The sequence below is a fragment of the Drosophila guanche genome, unplaced genomic scaffold, assembly GCF_900245975.1.
Source record: "Drosophila guanche unplaced genomic scaffold, DGUA_6, whole genome shotgun sequence".
Taxonomy (NCBI): domain Eukaryota; kingdom Metazoa; phylum Arthropoda; class Insecta; order Diptera; family Drosophilidae; genus Drosophila; species Drosophila guanche.
The window spans coordinates 2,564,941-2,575,933 of NW_022995746.1; the positions used below are offsets into that span (position 1 = coordinate 2,564,941).

Here is a 10,993-nt window from a genome sequence, read left to right on the forward strand (position 1 = left end):
CCCCCCCCCCCCCCAGCACCATTTCTCCGCTAAGAAAAATTGCAATGGTTTTGGCAATTGTTTTTCTTTTTAAATGTGCAGCCAGCGATCGTGCGTGAATTTCCCTCCCGCTCTCTGGCTGTGAGTAATGTGTGGCCCTTCAATTGCGTGGAAAATTGAATTTTGCTGCAAAATGGCTGCAATTTATGAGCAGTCGGGAGATGGGCATAGAATATACATTGGGAGTGAGCAGTTTGCCATTTGCATGGAGCTGCGTTTTATTTGTCCAAGGCACATCAGCAGAATCAGCAGCTGCTGGCCACTTAGTGCAAACAAATGGGGGAAGATGCAGCTGCCAGCACTTTGCAGTCAAGCAAATAAACAAGCAATGCAGGCCCTGACAGGACACGCAACAAACTCGAGGACTGCCTGCCACACAGTCTTCAAGGGGAAGCCTTTTTTCCATTTCAATTTCCTGCACGATTGCGCCTGATTTTTGCGGTCTTCCTTAATCGGTTCCTGCGGTTATTGGCAGGCCCACAGGAGAGGCCCAACAATCCATCAAAAAGTGTCTTGTGCTCCTTTCAATGTTGCATGTTACTCATACGATAAATCCCTGCTGCCCCATGCCTCTGTGTGGCGAGTGCAGTACGTGCTGTAAGTGGCAATTGCCACAAGACCCTGGCTGTTAATTAAAAATGTTGCCAGCAATTTCCTTTACAAGTTAGCAAACGTCTTGGGGATAGCCCCAGCGAAGATTTATACCAGCTAATGGGTTGCTTGTCTGCCGCTGCCGCTGTCCCTGCGGTCGGCCACAAGAATTTCAATTTGCCCAAGAAATTGCGGCCGCCAAGGCGCCCCACACCCCCCCTCCCTGTGTGTCAGTTCTATTGGCGAAAAAGGGTCGAACGATTGCCCTGCATGGACTTCAGCTTCAGTTGGCAGCTAATCCTTGACTTTGGCTTCGCCTTCGACCACAATTTACAGCACGGCTGCAGCTCATAAATCTCCCCGAGTGGAAAATTGCTCAATTTATAACATTTGCCAAGGTGTTGATTGCACTCGAAGCCATTCGAAAGTGTTGCCAACTGATTGGACGCCATATAAAAAGGGGGGGTGATGGGAGTGCTGCTGCTCCTGCCACTTATTAATTTGTTTATGCGACTCTAATCACTCACACTCCATACGAGAGACACAATCCCAGTGGCAGCTCTAAGCCGCAGATCAGCTACGAAAGCAAACTTCACATTCCACGCATGTCGTGGCCTGTGGCTCCCGCTCTCTGTCCCTCTCTCTCCCCCAGACAGTCAACAACAAATGTTCGAAAAATTTGTTAACATCAAAAAGTACATTAAAGGCTCAGGGAATGCGCTTTCGTGCGGAAATTGCTTACGTGCGTGGCATTAACAAATGACATGCCGCATGCCTCCGCATACTCTCAGTATAAGACTCGTGCTCTTTGGGGGTGCGTCCTGCCACAGACAACATCCACGCGGTGGAACTTGTCGCTGTGTCGCCGTTGCCTCAGCCATTGGCCATCGCTGGTGGATTTGTGGCGCTCTCTGGCCACTGCGCATGCCACTGACGGCAACAAGTGTGGGGAGTTTGCCACAGGCAGACTGCCATTCAGCGTGGCTGTTGCTGGAGTGTAGAGTTTTCTTCCCTCTGCCCCTTGCTTCTCTGACTGACACTCGACTGATGGCTCACGTAGCCAGGCCAGAGTTGAAGCCACTTCACAAGAAATATAATTAAAAATTGAACACACACAGCGGGTGGCACGGACGCGGATAAATGACACTCGTTGGCCATGGAATGCAATGCCATCGCCGACTCTTTGCCACACACACACACAGCACGACGACATGTCAGCCAGTCATCTTTAGCTGCTCAGTTTACAGCACGAAAAGCAACAAAGGCAGCCAAAAGGCAGCACGAAGCACCCACAGCAGGAGCTACATTTCGCCTGCAGCTGCTTAAATAATTTTCGCTTGCTGCTGGGATATAAAATGTCAATAAGCTCCAATAACGCAATTGACAAGCTGAGACAGCAGCCGTTCAGGCAACTCCACTGTGGCAACAATAAACGTGAAATGACACGAAGGCAGCAGGTATCTCGGGGCAAGGGGCATGGGGCAAGGGTTATGGCAGTGCCCATTCAGCCGTGCACTAACTTCCAGCATCGACATCTCGCGCGTTGCCTCAAGACACAACCAAGATGAAGTAATTTCAAGCTTAAAGAAGCGCCAAATTGATTACGGAACCAGGCACAAATTTTTATTGGGGGGAAAACTCTCTTCAGAGACGCGCCTCTTGTTGCTTTTTCTTCCTGTTCGATTTCTGCGTGTTTGAGGAGCTGGAGCTGGAGGATGCGCCACCAGCTGGGAGTTCACACATCTCCTCGGAGGAGCGGCCAAGCACTATGCGCCGGCTCGACTTTGGAGTGCGTTCGAGAGATTTCTCCAGGGAGGGACGTGGCGTGGTGCGCAAACTGGAGACAGGAGTGCCCGCCGTAATGGGTTTCTTGTTGTTCCACACGCAGAGCACGAATCGAATCTCCTTCCTGAATGCCAACTTGAATGTGAGCTGTGGGTAGGGAGGAGAGACAAACTGTTAGAGTAGCAAAAGGCAGAGAGAGGGAGACACCGCTCACCCGCTCCTCGAGTGCCACCTGCTGCACGTAGACCAGAAACTCGGTGATGCCAATGAGAAAGGCTATCAGCAGGCCCATGTACAGTGTGTAGAATATGCCGCGCAGCTCCTCGAATGTCATGTCGGGCGTGGCATCCGGATCGGGCTCCTCGAAGCACGAGGAATTTGGATTTTTCCACCACTTTTGCTTCAGATCGTACAGCTGTCCGCGCTCGCTCAAGTGGAGAATGGCGACGCTCAGATTGGAGCGATACTCCGCACCGAAGGGCACAGCAATGGCGTAATGTTTCTCCCCGAATTTCTCACCCACAGAGCGCAAATCGCAGTGCTGCTCGCGATGATACTCCAGGGTGGTTGTCTCCATCAGGAACATGTAGTCACCGCGATTCTTTTGCACGCGATCCACGCCCTCTGCATTGTCCTTTGTGTAGGCCGAGGGATCGTCGTTGTTCATCAGGTTGAAGGCCAGGCGGTAGGTTGTCTCATTGGAGTCGGCCAGCAGGTTGTAGGTGCTGCCGCCGTAGATGGTGCCGAAGTGCACCTCCTTTTGGCCACTCAAATCCTTGAGATTGGCAATGCTGCCCTCCATCTTGGAGCTGGTGAGAAAGGCAGCCAGATTGGCGGTGTACGAGTTGGCTATGATGATGGCAAAGATCCACCAAGTGGCCTCGAACATGCGCACCTGCGGACTGCGCGGCAAAATGTCACAGCCTGCCGTCATAATGGATGCCACCGTCAGCCAGAAGGTGTTGTTCAGATGCCACTGATTCTCGAGCACTTCGGGATCGCGATTGCACGGATGTGGATTCTCCCACTCGGTCTTGGCAATGCGCGCCATTATGGCTTTTAGGAAGGTCATCACAAACACAGAAATCAATATCCAGATCCAAACTTCACCGCCAAAGGGCTGCAGATAGGCATCCAAAGCCTTCACCTTGTGCGGGCTCTTGTAAGCGAGAATGCTAACTCCCAGCTGCATGAAGGGCACCGTAAAGTCCACAGCGGTGCGACGAGCCTGCGTGATGGTCAGATCACAGATGCCCATGTGAGCGTCCTGAAGAGAGGGAAGAGAAGAGAAATCAGTTGCTGCATGGGCAGGGGACTTCCACTCACATTATTAATTATCTCCCCAATGATGCCATTCCACTGCTTCGTGTCCTTGTCCTGCTTGCCGTACTGCTGATCCGCCACAGGCACAAACTGATACTCGAAGCCCACCTCCTGGGCAATGGCATCGATGAGATCCACCGCATAGCCCTGGTAGATGGCATTGCCCGTGAGGTTGAGCTCCCGCGCTGTCTCGTTGTACGAGAAGTAGGGCGGCCCGATGCGTGTGGCCACGCGATAAATAATCTTCTTCTGCACCTTGGCATCGACATTGCGCTGCGTTATCTGGCCCCGCGGGTCCCACACGGCGATGCCGATGCCGTCCAGGGGATCGTACACCTCAATGTTGAAGGTTATGCGCTGTCCCTCGTCATCGAACTGCAGGCTGGTGGTGCGAAAGTTGGTGTTGTTCATGCCGGAAGTCTGCCGGAAGAGGGATACCACAGGGTATTAGCAAAGGGTGCTCTGGCTCTGGCTTTGGATTGCTCTAGCACTTACCCCCTTCATGAGGCGCATGAGATAGCGACCCATTTGCCAGGTGCGACCTCCGGCGGCGGCAAAGTCGCAGCTCATTCGCGGCACAACCATCCGGTCGGGGTAGAAGTAGCTGGCATTACGCCACGACTGCCAGAACAGCTGCAGGGCATCGTGGATGAGATCGTGGAGCAGAGTGCGTGGCGAATCATTCGTCTCAAAGACAACATTGTCGCGCTGCGTAACATAGCCATAGGGCAGGGAGTACTAAAAGGGAAAGACTGAGCGGAGTTTGGCCAACTAATGGGGGGTGGGGGGGTAAAAAACTTACAGATGGTGGCTCTGGTGTCAGCAGCAGACGCGCTGCAGTTATGTTCACCGCAAAGGACTCATTGGCTGCCGAAAGCTCCTCCAAATGATCCGTGTAGGTCTCCAGATTGGTGAGGAATATGTGCTGCAGGGAAGATGGATTAAAAATGAAGCAAAAACCAAGAAAAACTACACACATTGAACTGTCCCGTGAGACCAAACTCCGAGGAGGAATTGAGCAGCTCCACCAGCATGCCAGGCGGACAGTCCAGCACCACGCGTCGCTCGCCCCGAATGCTCTTCCACATGACGCGGTAGTCATCGTCCTGCTGGAACTTGCGCACACGCACCACATCATTGTGGACTTCACGCAGCTGTAGAAGATCCTGCAAGCGAGCAGCGGCCTTCGCTGGAGGGAAGCAAAGAGAAGTTAAGTCAGAGGAGAGATCACAGAGAGGATTGCCGCTACTTGCCATCACTTGAATCGTAGACAATTGTAAACTTGCGCCAGCCAAAGTTCTGCACAATATCCGCATAGGCCTTGGACAGTATTACCTGCGAGGGATACATGTTGAGCGTCATTTTATGGTTGGGTCGCTCCGCCACATGCTCCTCGTCCGCCACATCGAATTCTATGTGGGGTATGCCCGTGTTGTTGCAGACCAACGCAACGATATCTGCAGAGAAGAGAGTGAGTGAGAGGGAATGAGATTTGAGAGCCGCTCTCTGGCGAACGCATTTCCGCTATTCGTTTGTGTCGCATATGCGTAGTGAGAGAGGGGAAGAGTTGGGGTGGGAGAGAGATCTTGCAGGGCCTCTCTCTATTGTCAAACAAATTAAAGAGAGAGGCAAACGCATTCCGCTATGCGCCTGTATCACATATTCGCTTAAAGAGAGAAAGCGCGTGAGAGAGCTTTTATAGCTTGCATTTATGTTGTCAAACAAATCGAAGAGCAAAGCGAAAGCTTTCCGGCATTTGCCTTCGCGGCGGAGCTTTCGTTCTTCGTTCTTTCCTGTTCTATTTTGCTTTCATCTTCTACACAAGATCTGCTTATGCTCCCTCCCTTCCCCCTGCTATGCTTACCACTCGACGCCTTTGAACTTGGTCCGAAAATAGCCGCGACACCATTATCTATGAGATCGCAAGCTGAAAGCGAAATTGAAATAAAAAATTCACTCGAATATTGTCCGTTCCATTCCACTCACCCTCCTCCTGCATTGTCACACTGCCATCCTCGGGCTTGAGGCGTTTTATTAGCGGATACAAACGGAAGGTTTGCTCGGACTCTGGACCATTGATGGCATTCACCACAGCCATAAACTCCTTCTCCAGCTCCAGTTCATCGTCGTAGAAGAAGGCACCTGCAGGCGGGAGTATGAATAGTGCTCTAAAAAGGATTCCCCCCCTGTTGGCCCTATGCCTTACCAATGTTGATTTGTTGCTGCTGGCTGTGGCACACGAAAAATGCACTCCACATGCAGCAAAGCAGAACTATGCGGTGCGTCCACATTCCGTTTTGCCCGAGAACGAGAAGCTCTTTGCTCTGGAATTTTCACAGCTATTTTCGAAATATTTCGTTTTCCGTTTTGTTCGCACTCGCACCCGATGGCAATTTCACGGCAACTGAGGAGAGAGAAGAGCTTTCCTTTCCGTTGGATAGATCGCCGGCAAATGGAGAATCCCAGATCAGCTGGGAGGAAAAGCTCCCTCCGGACAGCTGCTCAATCATTTCAATTCATCAGTTGCATGATTATTTCAGTTTATTTGGTTAGAAAAGAAGAAAAAAGCCATCAAAAGGAGAAGCGATTAGCTCCCCAGGGAGCACCATTAACCTTACCCAGGCAGCCGGACACAGTTCAATCAGCCGCAGACTTTCACACACGAACGGGAATGGTAAAGGTGACGGGGTGGACCGACCTGCCTTCTCCATTGAAAAGCGATGAGGTGTCAATTTTGCATGGCAATAAGACGACAGCAGACGCCTCGCAGTCATCATCGTTTGGTGTTCCTATCGTGGGATTTGCATAAAAGGAACATTCAGCATTCAGCCATGCATACTTTTAATGGAAGGAAGGAGCAGTTAGTGGGGGGGATATAGGGGTGGGGTTCGGGGACACACAACATGGAAGTAACAATATGGCCGCTGGTGTCATTTTAGCCTTTTGCCTCTGTTTGCTCAAAGGATTTTGCGAATGCCGAACACGTTTCGTGTTTTAGCCTGCACCTTTTTGTCGAAATTTGAATAATTCCCAGCACCAGCACCAACCCAAGAGTATGGTGAGAGCAGGCGGGTGGAGGTGTTAGGCTAAACCGTTAATATTCATTTGCTGTGGGGGGAGGTGGAGGGATTTCAATATGCCTCCAGCCGGGCAGCTGATGATGATAAATGCTGCCGGGCAATGTTCGAGTCAAGGCAACTATTTCTCCGAATTGAATATTCACCATTAGTAGCAGCTAATGCCATAATCTGGCAGGGGATGGAGAATTTCTTTTTCGATTAAAACTTTTCCACATGGAATAATGAAGTCAGAAAAGAGGAGAGATGAGGGGGAACCAAACCAAGAGTGGTCATAAAAAATGGGCAGAGCCAAAGCTCTTACAAAACATTTTCTATTACACGAAATATTTATGGTTATCATGCGGACCACACGGACACGGAGAAACAGCAACAGAAGCAAAAACATGGCCACGTATGGAATGGAATGGAATGCCCGAGGCCACCATCCTGCATCATTCTGCAGCATGGCAATCCCAGTGCCAGAACCAAAGCACACACACACACACACACAACATAGCACAACAAATCCAGATTCAAGCCACAACAGCAGAAGAATCTCCACAAACTTTTGCTAGGTAATAAGACCCCAGTGGGCAGGGGGAAATCCCCTTACCCATAGCTCTACCCATGGCCATGGCATGGCGTCCCCTTGGCTAGTGCAAAAAACTTTTTAATACTTGCCATAATGTTGCCAAAAGGATTATCCAAAAGAATGACTTTTAATGGAGACAGGAAGTAAGCGCATAACAGACAGAAGTATTAACTGTTTCCTTCCGCTTTCGGGAGGAGTTCTGGGAAGGGGTTTGGGGGGAGTGCTCTAGGGATGTTCGGGTTGCCATGGCGAACCTCTACACACATATTTACAAAACTGTCAGCTCCTAAGCGCTCCTCCTGGCAACGCATTCTCTATGGGTGTGTGTCTCTTGTGTGTGTTTTGTGGCACGTAAGCTGTGCGGAAATATTGCAACATGCTCATAACGTGGCAGACTCCAGTCGAGTTGGGAGTTTAGCAGTCGAGAGTCGTGAGTCTGAGCCTCTGAGTCTAAGGCTCAGTCTCAGTCTTAGTCTCAGTCTGCGTCTCAAGTCCAAAAGGCTTATGATGATTATTTTTATTTGCTGCTTCCCCACTGTCGAATGTCAAGTGTGGCGAGTACGTTTCTTAGACGGGATTTGGGTCTCTGCTTGGTGCTTGGTCAATAATTGCTCCGGGACTCGACACACTTTTGCTCCGCTTCCTTGGGGTTTTTCAATATATTTTCCACTCACTTTACATTTTAATGAGTTCTTGTGCTGAAATATGAGCCACCAAAGGGTGGGGCGAAAGGTGGAGGCCGATGACAACATAATTTTGCCTCGCTGCTTTTTACCCGTGAGAAAAAGGAGCGAATAGCTCCCTGGCTGTGGCCGTATTTTTCTTAGAAAGTATCCTAAGTCGCTTGCTGGCTGCAGGATATTGCTTTAATTGAAATTTATGCTAAATAGATTGACACTAATGAGCAATGGCTCCTGCTCCAGCTACAGCTTCAGCCTGGTTGCTGCTCTTCCAGCTGCTGCCCAGGTAATTCCGCGAGCGAAGAGACTATCTGCATAATTAAATTGCTTTTGCCAGGGAGTGCCGTGGCCTGGCGGCGGGTCTACGAAGTGATGTCAACCGAATTATTATTATTATTTTAGCATTTTTATATGAGAGGCGCCTCCATTTGCATGCGGATCAGGGCCAAGTGCCAACCGAGCTGACAAATGGTTCAAGTTGCGAGGCAACTTCCGCTGAGACTGAGGCTCCGTTGAGTGCTCCAGTTCCGTTCCGGATGTGACTTTTTGGCTTGTGACATGTGTAGTGGAGATCTCGAACCCAGGCAGCATTCATTCTCTCTCTTTATCGCTTTGCTTTTGGTGACGGAAATGAGTTTTTGTCGTAAACTTTTATGGCAATAAACGTCGCTTGTTAGTCCGGAATCGCCGTAGCCCCCCACTGCCGCAACCATTTACGCACTTGGCACAGAAATCATAGCCAACAGGGCCACAGCATAAACATATAAATAGCTCGAGGAGAGGACCCAGCCGTGCCAAGGCTTTTGTCGTTGTTTCTACGGCGTTACACATTTCCAGGCTGCATAAAAATAAGCGCATGGCACATGGAATAGTGTGGGGTTTGAGGTGGGTTTCTGTGACCATTTTCCATTACATTTGCCACGTCACGGCACATTTGCCTCGCATGTTCCAGTCTCTAACCAGAGTCTATGGCAACTCTGGCATCCGTTTCCGGTACAGTACGCTGTCTGTATCCGCTCTCGCTCCCTATCAGTATCCATTTCTTACCTCTCCACCACCACTCGGGGGAACTGTTATCATTTTCTGGCTTTTGTTTTCGTTCCCTTTTGTTTTGCGTGTGGTGGGGGGTGTCCTCTCTCGCGTCTTTTAATTCTTTTAACAATTGCGCTAAAAGTTGTGCATTGAACACTTGGCTGCCTTTCAGCCAACAATAAAAATGGGCACGGAAACGTAGCTGTAAAGTATACCACTCTGGGCACTCCTGCCACACCCCCTCCGCCCCTTGGTGTATGGCAAGAGATAACAGAAATATTGTTTACCGCAATGCAATTGTTGCCAAAGAAAAGCAACGCCCCATGAGTGCTGGCAGGGCGCCTCCCTTTTCATTTGTTTTACTTTATTCACACCCCGTGCCAAAGTTGTCCGAGAGCCGCAGTGGCAGTGGCAGCGGCTGCAGGAGCGTGTACAGCTTCCGTTTCCGCTGAAAAGTTTCATTTCCCACACGCTGACTGAGCCGTTATTGTTGCCTCTCTGATGCTGCTGCTGCTCCTCCGATGATAAAGTACAAAATTAACTTTTGAAATAAACAACAAAAGCAACGACGAGAGCGCCACACTGCCACTTTCACAGCCCACCGCCCACAGCCTGCAGCCTCAGGGGTTCACGTGTGTGTGTGTGTGTGTGTGTGTGTGTGTGTGTGTCTGGACTCCATGGGCATGTAAAAATAACCCAAGAAACGAATACGAGCAATGCATACGCTCATATCATTCACCTGCAACAGCAGTGGCAGCTCTCCCTTACGTGTAGGCACGTAAAAAATATGAAAAATTTCGCAGTAGCAAGCAGTTCATAAAGCGCGGCCGAAATCAAGTCCTGGGTTGCTGCCTCAAGCCTCCAGCCGCTCATAGGCGCATGCATATTTAATGCGAGGGCGTGCCAAATCCACTGCCCTCTCTCTGTGTCTGTGTCTGTGTCTCCGTGTGCCATCAACACGAAAAGCAATCAAATTGCAAAAATTTGTTTCATTTTCTGCGATAACATGACTTGAATTTGATGAATGCCTTGGCAAAGAGGAGTGGCCCCAATCCCAATGCCAGCCAAGAGTGGAGAGCGGGAAGATACTTCGCAGCAAGGATATTGGCAACGAAAGCCAAATGCCAATCTCGGCGCGCTTTTTACGAGCCCAGGAATCGCTGGGGGGAAGAACGAAAAGCACCAAATGGGGTGGGGGAATGCGGAGGAAGTGGAGAAAAAAAATGTGCAGATATGGCCAAATGAAAGAGTTATGAATCCGCAACTTTGTTGCTCCCCAGGCGCTTCTGGCTCCAGCTCAAGCAGCTCCATCTCTCGCTCTCGCTCTGTCGAAGCGAGGCGAATGCCAATGTCGATTACTAATACGCCCTGTTGTCCCGCACTTCCCTACCCGCCCAGCTGCTGCTGCTACCGCCTGGCCAGGGATTAAAATAAATGCGCCACATTTGTATGTGTTGCACGAATGGCGAGCAGAGAGCACATCCTGCAGGAGGGTGTCGTAGTCGTCGTCGGCAGCAGGGGCTTAGCCCGTTTTCCTATTTCCGATAACCGCTATTTATGGTTAGCTGCATTGCCCATCATCTCTCACACCTCACACTCCCCCCTCTCGTATACGACGCCCCCGGGCCAGCAGCATAATATCAAATGCAAAAATATTTTGCGCTCTCTTTTTTAAGGGCCATGGCCAGGGCCAGAACCTGACCAACACCGCGGGGCATTCAGGGGGTGTCATCAACTTGACGGAGTCCGACGCAAACGCACCGAAATTTTGTAATTACGACCACGTCAAAAGCACTCGCCGCACAAACAAAGCCGCGCACCAAGAAATAAATGACCAGAACAAGTGGGCGATGGATGGCACCAGGCGGGAGAGAAAAAAGCAGAAAATTAAA

At 50.4% G+C, this 10,993-nt stretch overlaps 1 protein-coding gene across 1 annotated transcript; it reads right to left on the minus strand.

The window, feature by feature from the left end:
* Positions 1–2,203: 2,203 nt before the first annotated feature.
* On the minus strand, positions 2,204–6,094 carry LOC117582207 (glutamate receptor ionotropic, kainate 2). The gene is made up of 10 exons (XM_034269815.1): positions 5,945–6,094; positions 5,725–5,880; positions 5,603–5,665; positions 4,992–5,195; positions 4,716–4,927; positions 4,541–4,663; positions 4,234–4,476; positions 3,742–4,158; positions 2,630–3,682; positions 2,204–2,562 (listed from the first exon to the last, which is right to left on the minus strand). The coding sequence occupies exons 1-10, from the start codon at positions 6,027–6,029 to the stop codon at positions 2,275–2,277; spliced, it is 2,844 nt and encodes a 947-aa protein (XP_034125706.1). The 5' UTR covers positions 6,030–6,094; the 3' UTR covers positions 2,204–2,274.
* Between the last annotated feature and the right edge of the window lie 4,899 nt (positions 6,095–10,993).

Excerpts from the sequence above, each read along its gene's own strand:
- LOC117582207 (XM_034269815.1), bottom strand. The coding sequence starts at position 6,029 with ATGTGGACGCACCGCATAGTTCTGCTTTGCTGCATGTGGAGTGCATTT. Across the intron at positions 5,881-5,944 it reads GCAGCAACAAATCAACATTG|GTGCCTTCTTCTACGACGAT; the intron begins GTAAGGCATAGG and ends TCCCGCCTGCAG. Across the intron at positions 4,477-4,540 it reads TGACACCAGAGCCACCATCT|TACTCCCTGCCCTATGGCTA; the intron begins GTAAGTTTTTTA and ends TTTCCCTTTTAG.